The 19401-nt window shown below is 53.9% G+C and overlaps 1 protein-coding gene and 1 pseudogene across 1 annotated transcript; both read left to right on the top strand.

Annotated features, from left to right (window-relative positions):
• Positions 1 to 9413: 9413 nt before the first annotated feature.
• LOC109744715 (DEAD-box ATP-dependent RNA helicase 42-like) lies at positions 9414 to 14519 on the top strand (annotated as a pseudogene).
• Positions 14520 to 16056: 1537 nt separating this feature from the next.
• Positions 16057 to 19191, top strand: LOC109744712 (pentatricopeptide repeat-containing protein At4g20740). Its single transcript, XM_020303859.4, has one exon. It carries the CDS (start codon positions 16247 to 16249, stop codon positions 18437 to 18439), a length of 2193 nt encoding a protein of 730 aa, XP_020159448.1. The 5' UTR covers positions 16057 to 16246; the 3' UTR covers positions 18440 to 19191.
• Positions 19192 to 19401: the final 210 nt, after the last annotated feature.

Below are 19401 nucleotides of genomic sequence, written 5' to 3'. Positions count from 1 at the left end.
AAATATTGATTTTCTTCTTGTGAGTCAAGTTAAAAGGATCAGCTATTATAAAGCTGAGTACGTGCGTATGTAACAGGCAGGTTATTTTGAGATGAATTAGACACATGTGTGTTTTTCGGCCGTCGGCCATTATCGAGTTTAGAGAAATCTTGTCAAAAGTCTCTACTGGCGTTTGAGTTCCTGCGACACGGCGCGTAGGAAATTACAAGCTGAACCTATACGGTTCGTCCATGTTATTCCTTCAGATCGAGGGGTTGGCGTGTTGTTTTTGCGAGGTTTGTGAACATCTTTGTAAACCCGCATCTAGTTCTTGCTGCGATGGAGTTTTGTGCCGTGAAAGATCGGGCCAACAACGGATCGACCCTCGCATCGAGGTCTGCTCCTCATCAAGAAGGTTTTGGGGGCAGTTGTTCTTCGGAGGTGACTGAGGGAGTCCTGGACTAAGGGGTCCTCGGGCGTCCGGGCTATGTGGTATGGGCCGGACTAATGGGCCGTGAAGATGTGAGATTAAAGACATTTCCCCATGTCCGAATGGGACTCTCCTTTGCGTGGAAGGCAAGCTTGGCGTTCGGATCATGCACCTTCCTTTCTCTGTAAACCGGCTCTGTACAACCCTAGATCCCTTCGGTGTCTATATAAATCGGAGGGTTTAGTTCATAGGGCAAGAACACAATCATACAGGCTAGACATCTAGGGTTTAGCCATCACGATCTTGAGGTAGATCAACTCTTGTAACCCCTATACTCATCAAAGTCAATCAAGCAGGAAGTAGGGTATTACCTCCATTAAGAGGGCCCGAACCTGGGTAAACATCGTGTCTCCTGCCTCCTCGTTACCTTCGATCCTTAGACGCACAGTTCGGGACCCCTACCCGAGATCTGCCGGTTTTGACACCGACATTAGTGCTTTCATTGAGAGTTCCACTGTGTCATCACCAGAAGGCTTGATGGCTCCATCAACCATCCACATCAATACCTGAGGGAGACTTTTCTCCCCGGCCAAATCTTCGTATTCGGCGGCTTCGCACTGCGTGCCAATTCGATTGGCCATCTGGAGCAGATCGACAGCTACGCCCCTGGTCATCAGATCAGTTTTGGAAACCTAAACTACATCGCTGATATCCGGGGAGACTTGATCTTCCAAGGGTTCGCGGCCTCAATCGCAGCTCCGGCCTTAGATCCGAAACACCTCGCCGAGTCTGAAGATGGGAGTTTAGTGCCCGCCGGACTCTCCACAACCATAGAGCTCAACACCGGAGATACGAAGGCGGTCGTTTCACCGGCAGACCCGGAGTCATACCAGGCTCCCTTTATAAACATGAAGTCGAACTCATCCCCGAACACCAGATTCGAACCCGTGAGGTCCGTGTTACGTGAGCCCGACCGAGGAACTCTTGTCCCGCCCTGCTCCAGGGGCTCTCGCTTCCCTGTCCAAACCTCACTCTTAAACGAGGCCGTGGACTTAATGTGATCCCTCGCCATTACAGAAGGATCTCTGCCAAAGTACGCCCAGCCCACACTAGGGGCTGAGGGCGGGGAATTTTACGTCCCACCCGCCACCCACTTTATAGCCACTGTCGATGACTTAACCGACATGCTAGATTACGCCTCCGAAGACATCGACTGTATGGACGACGATGCCGAAGAGGAGCAAAGCCAGAACCCGCCATTTAACGGATGCTGGATGGCCAATTCCTCATATGACGTATACATGGTGGACACACCCAAAGAGAATGATGCCGACTATGGGAAGAATCTCGAGGACGAGCCTGCTGAAGTACCTCCGAAGCATCGATGTCAGCGGCGCAGATCAAAATCATGTCGCGAAAAAGACAGCAATACCGGCACCGGAGACAATAACACCCCGGAGAACGCCGAAGACCAAGACGCCTCGGTCGAGCCAACATCCGAACAGGATGATTGGGAAGAGGGGCAAGTCAACCCCGATGATCCCATCGGGAACGAAGGCTCAGAGGATAGTAACTACCTACCGACCTCCGAAGAGGATGAGAGCCTGTGCGACGAAAACTTCATCGTACCAGAGGACCCCCTCAAACAAGAGCGCTTTAAACACCGTCTAATAGCCACAGCAAGAAGCCTGAAAAAGAAGCGGCAGCAACTTCAAGCCGATCAGGATTTACTCAATAACAGATGGACGAATGTCCTGGCAGCCGAGTAATACGGCCTCGAGTGCCCAACTAAGAGTTACCCAAAGCGCAGGTTGCTCTCCCAATTCGATGATGAGGTCCCAGAGCCTATACCGACAGCGCGTAACGCGGCTGACGGGCCTGACCGACCACCTCGTGGCAGGGACAGAGCGGCAACCCAAGCTGAACACCAACCGGCGCACCTCGCCCTAGAGGCAGAGAAACAGCGGATGCAGGGTACACACACTACCTGCGATAGGACCTAGACAATAGAGCTGGTCATACCGGATCAATTTATGGATCAAGGGGACGCGCACCAGTGCAACAAGACGGCTGTCAGACCTGGCGCGATAAACACAACCTCACCTGGGCTGAAAACCGCATACGGACTCCATCCGAACTGCGTCGTGACGTCGCCCGATAAAGAGGAGCCGCACACCCCCTATGCTTCACCGATGAAGTAATGGAGCACCAGTTCCTAGAAGGGTTTAAACCCGTGAACATTGAATCATACGATGGCACAACAGATCCCGTAGTATGGATTGAAGACTTTCTTCTCCATATCCACATGGCCCGCGGTGATGACCTACATGCCATCAAGTACCTCCCCCTAAAACTTAAGGGACCAGCACGGCATTGGCTGAATAGCCTCCCAGAAAACTCTATTGGAAGCTGGGAAGACTTGGAGGACGCCTTCAGAGGCAACTTCCAAGGTACCTATGTTCTGCCCCCGGACGCCGATGACCTTAGTCACATAATCCAGCAACCCGGTGAATCAGCCTAGAAGCTCTGGACCAGGTTCTTAATTAAACAGAACCAGATTGTAGATTGTCCAGACGCCGAAGCCCTCACGGCCTTCAAACACAACATCCGAGATGAGTGGCTCGCCCGACACCTCGGCCAAGAGAAACCGAAGTCCATGGCAGCCCTTACCGCACTTATGACCCGCTTTTGCGTGGGAGAAGATAGCTGGCTAGCTCGTAGAAGCAATAGCACCAGCGACCCAGGCACCTCTGAAGCCAGGGACGGCAATGGCAATCCGCGATGTGACAAGCAAAAGCATCAAAACAATACCGAAGACACGGCGGTCAACGCCGGATTCAGTGGCTCAAAATCCGGTCATCGGAAGAAGCCATTCAAAGGAAACAAAGATGGTCCATCTAGTTTGGACAGAATACTTGATCGGCCTTGCCAGATTCATGGCACCCCCAATAAACCTGCCAATCATACCAACAAAAACTGTTGGGTCTTTAAACAGGCCGGCAAGCTCAATGCCGAACACAAGGGGAAAAGGCCGCCCAGCGAGGACGGCGATGAAGAGCCTCGCCCACCTAACACGGGGGGGCAGAAGCAATTTCCCCCCGAGGTCAAAACAGACAATATGATCTATTTTACCCACATCCCCAAACGGGAGCGCAAGCGCGCATTAAGGGACGTCTACGCCGTAGAGCCGGTCGCCCCAAAATTCAACCCATGGTCGGCTTGCCCGACCACCTTCGATCGAAAGGACCACCCGACCAGCATTCGTCGTGGAGGATCGGCAGCTTTGGTCCTCGACCCAATCTTCGACAGATTCCATCTCACGCGAGTCCTCATGGATGGTGGTAGTAGCCTTAACCTGCTCTATCAGGACACCGTCCGCAAAATGGGTATTGATCCGTCAAGAATCAAGCCCACTAAAACTACCTTTAAAGGAGTAATACCTGGCGTAGAGGCCCGTTGCTCGGGCTCAGTAACATTGGAAGTTGTCTTCGCCTCGCCCGAAAACTTCCGCAGTGAAGACTTGATCTTTGATATCGTACCCTTCCGAAGTGGCTATCACGCACTGCTCGGACGGACCGCTTTTGCTCTATTCAAAGCGGTGTCGCACTATGCTTATTTAAAGCTCAAGATGCCCAGTCCTCGCGGCATCATAACAGTCAATGGAAACACGGAACGCTCCCTCCAGACCGGGGAGCACACCGCGGCTCTCGCAGCCGAAGTACAGAGCGGTCCACTCAAGCCGCACACCTCGTCGGCCATCAAGTCGTCAGACTTTGTCAAAAGAGTCTGTTAGTCCCGCAAGCTAGCGGCTCGGTACTTCCAGAGCTAGACTAGCAGTTTCGCCTCCATTGATCGCCGCGCACACCCGCGGAATTTGTACTGCGCATGCATCATTACGCACTCAAAATACCTTGGGCATCAGCGGAGGCACAATACGGGAAGGTCTATAGTATAGCTCGACCCTTTATGACCTCCCACTCTTCTTCACTTACTTTTCTACCACAGATGCATTCGATCCCATGTATCCTACGGACTTACAAGGACTCACTTCGAGCCCGGTTTCATATGGGAAACAGAAGACCGTTCCCTTTAAGGAACCCCTCTCTACAAGGCGAAAGCGGCGCAGACGTGCGGCAGGACATCCAAAGGACTCTTCGGAACAAACCTTATTTAAAGGACTTATACTGAGCTTTTCTCCTTGTTATTAGACCCCTGGCATGTAAAATGATTTTGGTGCTTATGGTACCCTCTGTAAGATCACGTCTTGACGTATCAATCAGATCCTAGTAGGGACAATTTTTTCGGTATCAACTTTATTCATAAAAATGTACTTCGTCTCTCTAGTTGTCTCACATACCTCGACACCCATTGCCAGGGGCTCTGTACGGCCACATATGTGCCGCTAAATGAAAGCCCGAACAGCTTTGTAGCACACTTCGGCGTCCCGAGCTTGGCATTATATGCATCGACTCTGAATCATGTCTTTGGTCAATAGTTGGGTTGCACGGCTCCTGTGTTTGCTACCTTACGTTCCGTTTGTTCGGCTAGGGTAGTAAAGGGAGAACTACTTCGATTGTGTTTCCGGTTCGTCCGGTCAAGCACCTCCGTAGAGAGAGCCGAAAACTGGCTGTCATGATGCGGCGAGAGCTGGTCAGCCGTTTGGTGACTTACTAAATCTTTAATGATTTTTCCGTATTAAACGAAGGACTATTTTTCCAGTCATATACGTAACGCATCCGCATTCGGATAGTCACATACGTACCAGGGGCTATTTTATAGCCCCATCGTCAAACTCCTATGGCTAAGTGAGAGCGGTAAAGCCGTATAGTCCGATTGTCTAGTTCGCCGCACTGACACCTCCGTCACGGACCAAGATGTTGGGACAAGAGTGCTCATGTGCTATTCTGAACACCCCCGTAGCATCTACGTGGAGATCGAAGCTGACGACTGGAAAACTCTCAGGCATAAAAAACGACTGCACAGGAGGAAAAACAACTTCAGATAATGGCACAAATATATTACAAAGCCTTAATATCTATAATACACACGACCGGGTTGTTCGGATACATTCATTCGAATATAATGTCCTTTGAGCATTGACCCTCTATCAAGCGAGCACCCTCGAGGATGTCGTTTAAATAACGCTCCGGTGTGCGGTGGTCCTTGCCTTCTCGGGGACCCTCCACCGCAACAACGGCGGCTTTCATCTTAGCCCAGTGCACCTTGTCGCGGGCGAAGACCCTCTGTGCACCTTCTATGCACACTGACTGTTTGATGGCATCAATTCGGGGCACGGCATCGATGAGTGGCCGCACTAGGCCAACATAGCTGCTCAGAGCGGGTTCATCCGGCCACAACCGGAGTATGACCTCCTTCGTGGCCGCTCCGGACATCTTATGCAGCTCGGTCCACTGCGCCATTTGGTCGTTCAGCAGCGTCGAGCGCTCCTGCGTTGCAAATTGCGACCAGAACAGCTTCTCCGTCGCATGCCCCTCCTGGGCCGGTAGAATTGCGCTGCGTCAACGGTGCTCTTCGGAAGATCCGCAAAGGCGTCTGGAGAACTCCATAGTTGATTAAGAAGGCATACCTCTGATCGCCAAACTTAGATTGTAAAAGAAAGGGCTTACCAGCCGCTATCTGTCTGGCCTGTCGGAGCTCCTCGCGAGCCACTCGGGATTCGGACCTCGCCTCTTGGGCGTCCTGAAAGGCTTTGGCGAGTTCGGCCGCCTCGCTTTATTCTCCTCCTCAAGGAGCTCGCACTTGCGAGTTGCGTCCTTGAGCTCTTGCTCAATCTTGGATACGCGCTCCTCGAACTGACGTCGGGTGGCCTATTCGCCCTTCAAATTGGCGGCCGCTTTCTCAACGGCCGCATCGCTCACCCTTGCCTGCTCCTTTGCACGGGCAAGGTCACTCCTGAGGGTCTCGACCTCAGCAGCACCATCTGCAATTATCCATATAGCAGCGCTTGAGCTTCAACTTAGCATTTGCAAACTAATTCAATTGAAAATAGAGCACTTGAAAACATACCTTGCGCCTCGTCGAGCCGCTTGTTAATCCGGATATTGTCCTCATCGACCAGCTGCAGTTTCTGCTTCAGTTCAGAAACTTCGGCGGCCTGAGCGGTCGCCGCTAATAGTGAAGCCTGATTTTTATAAAAAAGGATAAGTACGTTATTTCCTGCGGATATCTATAGACCCTCTGTTCGCCCTTCTTCATTGGCCAAACAGAGTCTCAGGAGCTACTATCTATATATATAGGTGGATTTTTTTATGGAAACCGGCTAAAAGACATTACATCGCATACCTCAAAGCCTGTTAGTAGGCTCGTGAAGGCTTCATTCAATCCGCTTTTAGCGGACTGAACCTTTTCAACCACCGTACCCATTAAGGTACGGTGCTCCTCCAAGATGGATGCACTTTGCAGTGCATCCATCAGCATGTTCGGTGCCTCTGCATTCGTAGAGGTCGCCGTCTCCCCCTCCTGCGGAGGGGGCCGCCGATCCGATTCTGAAACCGTTTGGGTCTTCAGGACAGTATTCGGGTGAGGGTCGGATGATCCAGGACCCCCGTAGCCAGTCTCCATGGGGGTTGCGCCCCCCATGTTCGCGGCAGCCTCCGGTGCCGCATTGGTCTCCTCCCGCACTTCTCCGGAGCCCGGAGAAATCCTTTGGGACGACACCTCGGGATCGTTCGCCCTAGGAGGAGAGGAAGCTCATGGAGGCGTCTCGCTCTCCATCTTCTCCGGCGAAAGATCCCCCGATGACGACGATTCTTGAGGAATGTCATGGGCCGGACTGAAATATGAAATTTGATATTAGACTTATAATCTATAAAAATATTAGATGTATATAAGACATCTTAAGGAGCTCACGATTCGGCGAGGGGCTTGGTTCGGGGGCGGTGCTTGGGGACGGCCTCGGTGCCCGAATCCGAGCCACCTGAGAGGGATTTCCTTCCCCTCTTGGACGCCCCCTCCTCCGGATCTACGGAGGCCGCCCTCTTTTTCCCTTTGGGAGGAGGGTTCTCTGCTTCCTCCTCCTCCTCGTCCTCGTCTTCGTCTTCCTTGTGAGAGGAAGGAGCTTCGGTTCCTCCGGACACGGCGCCCGAAGTTTCTTCGGGATGGAGGCCACCTTCGGCCTCCTTGGTCTTCTTCTTCTTGTCCTTCTTTGTCGGCTCCTGGTAGGGCGTCAGGACTAGCATCTTCATTAACAGAGGATCGACTGGGTTTTCCGGGAGTCGGGCCGGACACTTAATCCGCTCGGCCTTCTTTATCCAATCCTTTTCAGGAGATGGAATTTTCAGGACCCCTCCCTAAGATCAACAAGCTAAGTAATGTTCGTAAATTTGATACTTACTGGGGATGCCGGGTTGTTGCAGTCGAGGCCGGTGTCGTCGGACGTCCGTGGCCACGTCTTCTGCTTCTAAAAGAGCAGCTTCCAGATCCCTTTGTGCTTGTACCAAAGAAGTGTTGCAGGGTTCGTGGCCCCTCCGGATTGAACTCCCACATTTTGAGAGGCCGTCATTGGCAAGGGAGAGCTCGGCGGATGAGCATCACCTGAATCATCAGCAAGGGTGATGTCCTTTTTATCATGCGCTTGATACGCTTCTGCAGCGTCGACACTTCGTCAAGGGACCCCAATCTAGGCCCTTGTTGGTCCAGGATGCGAGCCGCAGCGGAGGTCCAGATCTGAAGGCAGGAGCAGCAGCCCACTTGGTGCCGCGGGGTTCGGTGATATAGAACCACTCCTGCTGCCACACCTTAACAGTATCCACAAATCTTCCTTTGGGCCAGGTAACTTGGTTGAGCTTGCTCACCATGGCGTCGCCGCACTCGGCGTGTTGGCCTTCAACCACCTTTGGCTTCACATTAAAAACTTTGAGCCATAAGCTGAAGTGTGGAGGGACGCGGAGAAATGCCTCACACACAACGATAAACGCCGAGATGTGGAGGAAGGAATTCAGGTCCAGATCGTGGACATCCAGCCCGTAGTAGTACATGAGACCTCGGACGAAGGGGTGAAGGGCGACCCCGAATCCTCGGAGGAAGTGAGGGATAAAAACCACCCTTTCGTCAGGCTCCGGGGTGGGGATGACCTGCCCTGGGGTTGGAAGCATGTGTTTGATCTCCGTAGTAAGGTACCTCGCCTCCCGCAGATCCTGGATGTTCTTCTCCGTTACGGAGGAGGACATCCACTTGCCCTGAAAGCCAGATCCGGCCATTGCTGGAGAAGTTGGGGCGGAGGGAAAGTTTAGAACTTGGACGCTGGAGTTTGGGGGATTGAAAGGCAGAGGAAGGAGAAGGTGTGAGGTGAACAGATGGGTCTTTGTCCTCTTATAGAGGCAGCGAATATCAAGCGCCCCCTCATAAGCCTTAAATCTCGCCTATTCCCAAGAGGACGTGCGAACGGCACGATTGGATTACGCAAAACCCCTATTGATTAGAATCCCGTGATAAGGGGACACGATCTCTGCTTTGACAATATGTGTCATTGGTCGTGCCTTGAAATGCGAAACAAGGCTATAAAACGGTTCAGAATAATAATAAGGCCAGAACATAACGTCTCGCCGAAGAAGTAGCCCGTGGACGTGACTTATTTTAAGTATTGTTGCTTTTTACAGCTTAGGGTTGTACGTGTTAAACAAGGCCAGATACAACTCTTGTATGCAGAAAGCTGCTTTGGAGTATTCGAAAGGGGAACCCACCTTGCAATGCCGAAGACAATCTGCACGCCGGATACGTCGTCATTGAAGCCTGGTTCAGGGGCTACTGAGGGAGTCCTGGACTAAGGGGTCCTCGGGTGTCCGGGCTATGTGATATGGGCCGGACTAATGGGTCGTGAAGATGTGAGATTAAAGACCTTTTCCCGTGTCTGGATGGGACTCTCCTTTGCGTGGAAGGCAAGCTTGGCGTTCGGATCATGCACCTTCCTTTCTCTGTAAACCGGCTCTGTACAACCCTAGATCCCTCTGGTGTTTATATAAACCGGAGGATTTAGTTCGTAGGGCAAGAACACAATCATACAGGCTAGACATCTAGGGTTTAGCCATCACGATCTCGAGGAAGATCAACTCTTGTAACCCCTATACTCATCAAAGTCAATCAAGCAAGAAGTAGGGTATTACCTCCATTAAGAGGGCCCGAACCTGGGTAAACATCGTGTCCCCTGCCTCCTCGTTACCTTCGATCCTTAGACACACGGTTTGGGACCCCTACCCGAGATCTGCCGGTTTTGACACCGACAATGACCGACATCGATCGAGACGCGGCAAGGTTTTTGGTTTTTTGGTTGGCTCTTTTGTGTTGTTGTATTGTCGTGGATGGCTGTCCTTTGGACTAGCCGGGTGTGGAGTTGTGCTACACTCGTTGTTCGCGGAGTGGTAGTTGTCTTGTACTTACAATTCTCTTATTCTATAAAGCTATGGTACGCAATTTACGTACTCTAAAAAAAATAGTTCTCCCCGATGAATGTGAGATAAATGTGTCCTATATCTTTTCCTCATGAATTCGTTTTTTAGATCTTTCCGCATGAATTCGTGTGCGGCCGATTCGATCTGGATGTGTGTACGGGTCACGCTTCTGTCACGTGAACAATCCATATCCGTGTCAGCCTTTGTTTGCAGCTCAATCGATAGTCGGCGGCCTGCCGAGATCCGGCACCGCCTTATAATTACGGCCTAATAAAAGAACTTGCTCCTCCTAGTACTATCCCCCAACCAACGCACCACACAAAGCCGCCGCCATGTCGTCCGGCGACGATGAGCGCGTCTCCAGGCTCTACCACCGGGAGCAGGACAAGGACAGCCACCGCGACCACTCCTCCTCGCGCCGCCGCCACGACAAGGACCGCGACCACTCCTCCCGCCACCACGGGGACGGCGAGCGGGAGCGGGAGCGCGATCGCGATCGCGACCGGCACCACAGGGACAAGGAGCGGGATCGGGAGGAGCGCAAGGCGCGGGAGCGAGCGGAGAAGGAGAGGGAGAGGGAGAGGCAGCGTCGCGAGGAGCGCCACACGGAGAAGAAGTCGAGGAGGCGGGATGAGTTCGATGAGGAGAACGAAGTCCGTGAACGCGATCGCAAGAGTCGCCGCCGGCCCTCGCACCACCACCACCGCGATCCGGAGCCGGAGGCGGCGCTGCATACCCGCAGGGACGGGGAGGAGGCGGAGAGGCAGCGGAAGAAGAAGGTTGAGTAAGACACAGAGGCCGAGCAGCGGCGGCAGAAGAAGAGGATGGAGGAAGACATGGCGGCCGAGCAGCAGCGGCTCGAGGACGAGATGGAGCGGCGCCGGCGCCGCGTTAGGGAGTGGCAGGAGAAGAAGCGCCGCGAGCAGCAAGAGGACGGTGACGGCAGTGCTGTGGCTGATGGCGCCGGCAAGTCCGGGATGAAGTGGAGCTTGGACGGCGAGGAGTCGGATGACGATGGCGGCGCCGGGACAGGTGCCATGGACGTCGACTTGCCGAACGGAGGAACTAGCAGGGCTGGCATGGAGGAGGACGAGATTGACCCCCTCGATGCGTTCATGAACTCGATACAGATGTCGCCGGCGACAACATCGATGGAGAGCATGATTGCTTACGGGGACTATCATGAAGGCGGCATGGTCTCCAACGATGCAGCACCAACGGGGAGAATCATGCAAGGGGATGAATCTGACTCAGATTACAACGACGACCCTGAGGGTGGATCGGATGACGCGACCGAGCTGATAAACCCTGTCAAGAAGACCAAGGCAGAGAAGCTGGTCACCGCCGACCACTCCAAGATAGACTACCAGCCATTCCGGAAGAACTTCTACACGGAGGCCAAGGACATCAAGGAGATGCCGGCCGAGGACGCCGCCGCCTACCGCGAGCGGCTGGACCTCAAGGTGCGCGGCAAAGGCATCCCCAAGCCGATAAAGACGTGGATCCAGAGTGGCCTGACCAGCAAGCTGCTCAGCACCATTAAAAAGCTTGGATTCGACAAGCCGATGGCGATCCAGGCGCAGGCGCTGCCAGTGATAATGAGCGGACGCGACTGCATCGGCGTCGCCAAGACCGGGTCCGGCAAGACCCTGGCGTTCGTCCTGCCCATGCTGCGCCACGTCAAGGACCAGCCGCCCGCCGCCCCCGGGGACGGCCCCATCGGCCTCGTCATGGCGCCCACCAGAGAGCTCGTGGTGCAGATATATTCAGACATCAAGAAGTTCTCCAAGGCGTTCGGCGTCAACTGCGTCGCCGTGTACGGGGGCTGCGCGGTCGCCCAGCAGATCAGCGAGCTGAAGCGCGGCGCCGAGATCGTGGTCTGCACGCCGGGCAGGATGATCGACGTCCTCTGCACCAGCGCCGGCAAGATCACCAACCTCCGGCGAGTGACCTTCCTGGTGCTGGATGAGGCCGACAGGATGTTCGACATGGGCTTCGAGCCCCAGATCACCCGGATCGTCCAGAACACCCGGCCGGACCGGCAGACGGTGCTCTTCTCCGCCACGTTCCCGCGGCAGGTGGAGACGCTGGCGCGCAGGCTGCTGGCCAAGCCCGTGGAGATCCAGATGGGCGGGCGGAGCGTGGTGAACAGGGACATCACGCAGCTGGTCGAGGTGCGGCCGGACGGCGAGAGGTTCCTCAGGCTGCTGGAGCTGCTCGGGGAGTGGTCTGCCAAGGGCAAGATCCTCGTGTTCGTGCGCGCTCAGGACAAGTGCGATTCCCTGCTCAAAGAGCTGTTCCAGCACGGGTACCCCTGCCTCTCTCTCCATGGGGGAAAGGATCAGAATGACCGTGAATCCACCCTCGCCGACTTCAAGAGCAACGTCTGCAGCCTGCTGATCGCCACCAGCATCGCCGCGAGGGGTTTGGATGTCAAAGACCTCGAGCTCGTCGTCAACTACGATGTCACCAACCATTATGAGGACTATGTCCATCGTGTTGGGCGGACCGGCCGGGCCGGCAGGAAGGGCTGCGCCGTGACGTTCATCTCCGACGAGGAGGAGCGCTACGCGCCGGACCTCGTCAAGGCTCTGGAGCTGTCCGGACAGGCCGTGCCGGAGGACCTAAAAGCCCTGGCGGACCGGTTCATGGCCAAGGTGAAGCAGGGGACGGAGAAGGCACATGGAACGGGCTACGGTGGAAGTGGTTACAAGTTCGATCACGAGGAGGACGAAGCACGACAGTCGGCAAGGAGGGCTCAGGGGAGGGAGCATGGGTACGAGGAGGACGAGCCCGAGCCGGATTCAGACCACTACGAGGAGGAGGAAGACGGAGGCGCCGCCGCTCTGGCCGCACCACCCCCCATGGCCGCCATCGCTGCTGCTAGCAATGCCAGCCAGCCAGCGTTGCTCCCTCTACCGGCTGCCCCGAACCAGCAGGACATCGCCGCGGCTGCGGTGAACGTACAGAGCGTTCTGGCGAGGATACAGGCGCAGGCAGCTCCGGAGCACTACCAAGCCGAGCTCGAGATCAACGACTTCCCGCAGCACGCGCGCTGGAAGGTCACCCGGAGGGAGACGCTGGCGCCCATCGAGGAGTGGACCGGCGCGGCGGTCACCACCAGGGGGACCTTCATCCCCCCCGGCCAGATCGTCGCCGCCAACGAGCGCAAGCTCTACCTGTATATCGAGGGCCCCAACGAGTCCTCCGTCAGCAAGGCGAAGGCACAGCTGAAGAGTGTCGTTGAGGATTGTGCCAACCAGGCGCTCAATCTGCCCGCAGGAAAATACTCCGTCATCTGATCTGCAGATGTTGGAATTTACTCCTGCTTGGCAAAGGTATCATATATTTAGAACAATATTGGTTGCTTGTGTGTAGATGCGATATGCAAACATTACTAAGTTCTATGTTGTTTTTTGTGTGTATACTTTTTTTTTTACTAACTATGATTTGGGTACATTGCAGATCCCAATCCTGGACTTCCCAGACATGCCACTATTCTTTTTAATCTATATAAGCCATTATATACTTCTGGAAATTTACTACTATGTGCAATTTTTTTGATAATTTCTATGATTCTTTTAACAATTTTTGGTGTTTTTTGGACAGGAAGCTTAGAATGCTGGTGGCGGCTGCCTTTCTGTTTTCTGGTGCAATTTTAAAGCTGTGCCCTTCGGAGTGATGATGGAAGGAAGCACAACATTTGGATCTGTTTACGTTATTATTGATCTGCACTTTTGGAAGCTATTAAAAAACTACACCCTATATTTTAGTTTGGATTATATTATGCAACACTTTTACCTTGTGAATTGTGATTCAGTTCGTTCCATATATGTTAAAAAGTTCAGGCATGATGCTTCCGGAATATGATGTTCTTGTTTTGATCTTCAGATGTGTGTTCAAGCCAAGGACCGTGTTTGCGAGGTGGTGGTCAAAGGAGCTGGATCCCATATTTTCATCGATACATAGAAAGATTGTCGTATAAATTTGTCGCGCGAGTTGATGAGCATCAACAGATTTGCTAGAACGATACTGGTCGCGTAATTTTTTTGTTTTGGGCTACTCCCTCTGTTCACAAATATAAGATATTTTACATATTTTGTTACTCTTCATCGACGAACCCAGACGCACTCTCTGGGCTGAAGCTGAGGGACGGCGGACGTCTGTTGGGCGGGCGGTGCGCCACCGCTCTCTGATACCCCATCGATATTACGGTCTTGGCGAATACTATGGTGGACAGTGTGGCGCCGGATGGACGACCGGCGCCACCGTCGCCGCCTCCATCCCCGCCCACTGGTGATGATGACCAAGCACATGGACCGTCTGGCAGAAGGCAAGGGGGTCAAGCTCGCCGCACTGGCGGCTACGGTGGAGTCTCGGCGAGTACGGTCGAGTCATCGACGGCGATGGCGCCACCGGCGGGCACGCGCGCTCGTTTTCAAACCACGCTCGCGCCCGGTGGTCAGTCGGTCAGCAACAGTCGCGTGGCTGACGTCAGGGGCTCTTCTGCGGGCCCGGGTGAGCAACCAATCAGAGGGGGGAAGCCCGGCAAGCGCCAGTTGTGCCCATACACGGGTGGCGTCCTGCGTGGCCCCGGCCACTGCAGTTGTTCCCGTTGGCTCTCCGCCCTCGGTGCAGCTGACCAGATGAGACAGCAGAAGATAGGGATGATGCGGCTTTGCAGGTGGATGAGGCCAGCGCTTCGGTCCCGGTGCCCTATGGTGGGCTGCGGGATGGGGATTCCGTCTGAATTGGTTCAGTGTAAATCTCCCTGTAGGGCCTGGCCGAGGAGGATTCTGCCCGCTTTGGGGTGGTGCAGATAAAGAATTGTTGTCCTTGCCTTACGACGTGGAAGACCGGACCATGCAAGTGGAGGTCTGGGATACTTTCCAGGTCATTCTCTCAAGCGGTGAAAGCAGCCCGCAACGGGATCCGAGACCATGCACGCCTATGCATGGGGTGGAAACGGCCCCACTAGAAGATGCGACGGGCCTGGCGCCTGATCCGATGACATGCACGCCAGCACCCATGCATGCTGGTCTGGATAGTGCTTTTTCCATGGACGTGGGCGAGTTCTGCGCGGGTGTGCGCAAGTCTCTCTCTCTCTCTCTTCGGTCTTGCCGAGACCAACGACCTTGATATAACACCAAGGCGTAGCGCCAGGATCGCCAAGCATGGGGCCTCCAAATAGCAGCAAGTGCTCATTAGAAAACTGTGCCTGGCACACGAGGGCGAGGCCGTTTCGGGAGATGCACTCCAGATGTATGTTGATCTATTCTCCTGCGCACTCTCAGATGTGCATATCGCGGCGGTGCTAGCCCTGTTCGGCTTGGAGGCGGCTCATGAGTCGTGGATGGATGGCCCCATCGTGGCCTAGCTGCTCTGTCAACTACGATGGGTTGTCGTGGGCCTTTGAAATGAATACGCAACCTTTGAAAGTTTTAGTGTGGAACGTTCGTGGGCTTTCAAAATGAATATGCAACCTTTGAAAGTTTTAGTGTGGAATGTTCGTGGGCTTAATGCAAGGGCTAGGAGGAATGTTGTATTCCAGGTGGTGACAGTGTCCAATCCGGCGATTGTCTGTCTTCAAAAAACTAAGCTACAAGATGTATCGATGAACATTGTTTGGCAATGCCTCGGAAATACATATGAGAAGTTTTTTTACGTACCGGCGGGAGGCTCGTGGTGGGATTTTGGTGGCTTGGGATGACTCCATCACCCAACTACCAAACTCACATTACACTAACCATATAATGACTGCAGTTGTCAAGTGCCCGGAGGATGAGCAGGCGTGGTGGCTTTCATGTGTCTATGGCCCACAAGATGATGCCACCCTGCCGGGCTTGTTCAGCAATTTTCCTTTCCATCCTGGAAGTCTTCCCGCGAACTCGTCGATGAAGGTTTGCAGATCGATCCTTCTTAGACGGCGATAATGCAGGGTGAGCCCCAAATAACGTCCCGGGAAGGTGGCGATCTTGGCGGGAAAGGCAGACAACACATCCAGAAGATCAATGCCGGCACATCTGATTGGGAAGACCTCAGTCTTGGACAAGTTTGTGATCAGTCCGCTTGCCTCTCCAAAGGTCTTCAGAATTACAGAAATCGAACAAAGCTCATCCTTGTCTGGGTTCGCAAAAATGCCCGCATCGTCGGCGTAAAGGAAGATCCTGCTTCTTGCCGTCCTTGCATGAATGTGCTTGAGGATGCCTTGCCGGGAGGCGAGCCGAAGGATCTGATGAAAAGCATCGGAGATATTGGGTCGCCCTGACGGAGGCCCTTTGCGTGTCTGAACTTTCTTGCGGGGTTTCCATTAAGTAGTACTCTTGACGAAGAAGAGGACAGGGAGAGACAGATCCAGTCCCGCCCCCCTACGTCGGCTTCCTCTGCTCGTGCTCCTCGCGACGGCGCTGCGGCGGCGTGCCACCGCACAATGACCTCTCCGTTATCCCCTCCCGGTCCGGCTGACCGCCGCCGCAGGCACACGATCTACCATGGCCACCGCCGCGCGTCCCCGTACCGCCACACCGTCCATGGCGGTCTCATCACCCACCTCCGCGCCACCTCTCCTGGACCCCGCTCCTCCCCCTCCCCTTGGCCCGCCGCAACCACCGCCCCTTTCCACCTCCCTGACTGGGACCCCTCCTCCCCATCTCACTCCCCTCGCTCGTCGCCGACTCCGTCGCATTCCACATCTGCCTCTTCCCGCCGTCTCTCCCCGCTCGCGCGATTCTTACTCGACGCCCTCCGCCGACACCGGCGCTGGGGCCCTCCCGTCGTCGCTGACCTGTCCAAGCTCCGCCGCGTACCACCCACCCTCGTGGTTGAGGTCCTCAGCGCGCACCCGCCACCACCTCCCCCGTTCGCCCTCCCCTTCTTCCACTGGGCCGGCCGCCAGAAGGGCTTCCGACACTGCTTCCCTGCGTTCCACGCTCTCGCCTCCCTCCTCTCCGCTGCAGGCCTCCCTGCTGCCGCCGATCAGCTTCCCGACCTCATTCGCTCCCACGGCAAGCCCGTCTCTCACCCTCAGCTCACACTCCTCGTCCGGCTTCACACCGCTGCACGCCGCCCCCTCCGTGCGCTCTACACGCTCCGCCGGTTTCGACATGAGTTCTCTGTTCAGCCGCAGGTCCACGTCTGCAACCGTGTCCTCGGCGCTTTGACTGCGGCAGGCCATGTTGAGGATGCGCTCAAGCTGTTCGATGAAATGGCAGAAAGTGGCATCAGGCCTATGCCGGTCACATTTGCAATCATCGTGCATGCGCTGGGCCAGGAAGGGATGGCGGAGAGGATCCTAGAGATGATTGGGAGGATGCGTGATGAGGTGTGCCGGCCGGACGTGTTTGTGTACACCGCTCTGGTCAAGACGATGGTGCGCAGGGGGCACATGGAGGGTTGCATCAGAGTGTGGGAGGAGATGGGGAGAGATGGTGTGGAGCCAGACACAGTGGCATATGCTACAATGGTTGAGGGGCTATGCAACGCTGGGATTGTAGAGAAAGCAGCTAAATTGTTTGAGGGGATGAGGAAAAAGGGGTTGTTGGTTGACAGGATCGTGTATGCATCACTCGTCCATGCCTATGTTGCTGCTGGGAGGGTTGGGGATGGCTGTAGGATTTTGAAGGAGATGGTGGATGCTGGCTACCGCGCTGACCTCAAAACATACAACATACTCATTGCCGGTCTGTGTGGTATAGGTCGGGAGGATAAGGCACATAACATGTTTCAGATTGTCCTTCAGGAGGAGCTAATGCCAAGCTCTGAGACTGTTTCACAGTTACTAGTTTGCTATGCTGATAAGGGTGAGATGGTTAACTTTTTTGGATTGGTTGACAAATTGGTTGAGCTGAGCTTGCCTGCTGTAGAATTTTTAGGGCACTTCTTGAGGCTCTTTGCATGCAAGGATGGTAGGGAATTGAAGACTCTGGAATTGTTTAAGACTTTGAGACAAAAAGGGTATTTCAGTGTTAACATTTACAACATTCTTATTGAGAATCTGCTCAAGATCAAGGAGAGGAAGAAAGCATTATTACTGTTTGAGGAAATGAAAGCTTCAGATGACTGCGAGCCAGAATCATGTACATATAGTCTTATGATTCCGTGTTTTGTGGATGAAGGAAATATTGAAGAGGCTTGCTCATGCTACAACTCCATGATGAAGGCTGAATGGATACCAAGTCTTTCAGCCTATCGTTCCCTCGTGAAAGGGCTATGCAAGATTGGAGAGATAAATGCAGCTGTTTCACTTGTATCAGATTGTCTTGGAAATGTAGAGAATGGGCCAATGGAATTCAAGTACACCTTAACTGTTATTGAAGCTTGCCGGTCAAAAGACCCGGAGAAGGTCATGAAAGTGGTGGTTGAGATGATTGAGTTAGGTTATTTAATAGACGAACTTATCTTCTCTGCTGTCATCTATGGATTCTGCAAGTACGCAACTTCAACTGGAGCTAGAGAGGTGTTCTCTGTTATGAGAGATAGGGATATTATTTCGGAGGCTAATTTTATTGTTTACGAGGATATGCTGAACGAGCACCTGAAGAAGGTCACTGCAGACTTGGTGATATCTGGATTGAAGTTCTTCAACCTTGAATCAAAATTGAAATGGAGAAGCAGAATTGATTGAAATATATTTGTACAGTTACTAGGGTAAAGAAGATCATTTACTAAGTGTACATCTGATCAAATTTATCGATCTCTTCGCTGAACTAGTGCACCTATACAGTTGAATGCGGAAAAGATATAGGACGCATTTATCCGGCGATCGTTCGTTGGGGGAGAGCTATCAGCGAGCACCTCAATTGCCATGCTACATTTTTTTTAAATTGCCGTGTATGTGTGAGGGACTTTCCATGCACTAAAGGAAGGAAATTTTGTCATGTTAAGAAAAGAATTGCCAAACTTGTCTGAGCTGAACTGTTTGCCTCATATGCTTTGTGTAAACAACTACAAATCAAGCAACTAATACGAACAAGGAGAGTTATTTCGTCCAACAAAGAAACCCATGCCATGTGCCGCTCCCTCATGGGTGACCCGGGCGCGAACCCCAGCCGCTCGAACCTACCTTCCACCACACCTCCTCCCCCTGCCGTCGGCGATGCACCGCCAGGCGTCTTTATTCTCCTCTCGCATGGTGTGGAAAAGAGGGATTGCTCCGTTGTGCAGATGCACGGGCCGTGCGCGGCGTGGGGTGCTGGGACCTGTCGGCTGGTGCAGAGGTGCGGGTGCGCCGCCGACGTGAAGTGTTGTTGGGCATTCAGGCCAGATCTGGCCAGCAGCGGACCGGCGGCCAGACCTTGTTGCCCTGGGGCTGGTGCCGCTAGCTTGTCACATTGGTGGAGCTCAGGAGGGCGCACCATCGATGCTGGCAGACGTCGGGTGTTGTGGACCTGGCAAGGAGCGGGTTGTTGACCTAGCAGCGGTGGGCGCACTGGCGCCAGGGCGCACTGGCGCCAGGGCGCACGACAGGGCGGCTGCAACACAGTGGTATGTGTGGATCTGGGCGCGGCATAATGAAATGGGCATTTCTTCGACTAGATCTGTTGCTATGGTGGTCGGAGGCTCGACCAGCGATTGGGCTGCAAGCTA

The sequence above is a fragment of the Aegilops tauschii genome, chromosome 2 (genome assembly GCF_002575655.3).
Source record: "Aegilops tauschii subsp. strangulata cultivar AL8/78 chromosome 2, Aet v6.0, whole genome shotgun sequence".
Taxonomy (NCBI): domain Eukaryota; kingdom Viridiplantae; phylum Streptophyta; class Magnoliopsida; order Poales; family Poaceae; genus Aegilops; species Aegilops tauschii.
This window is presented reverse-complemented; position numbering and strand designations above follow the sequence as displayed.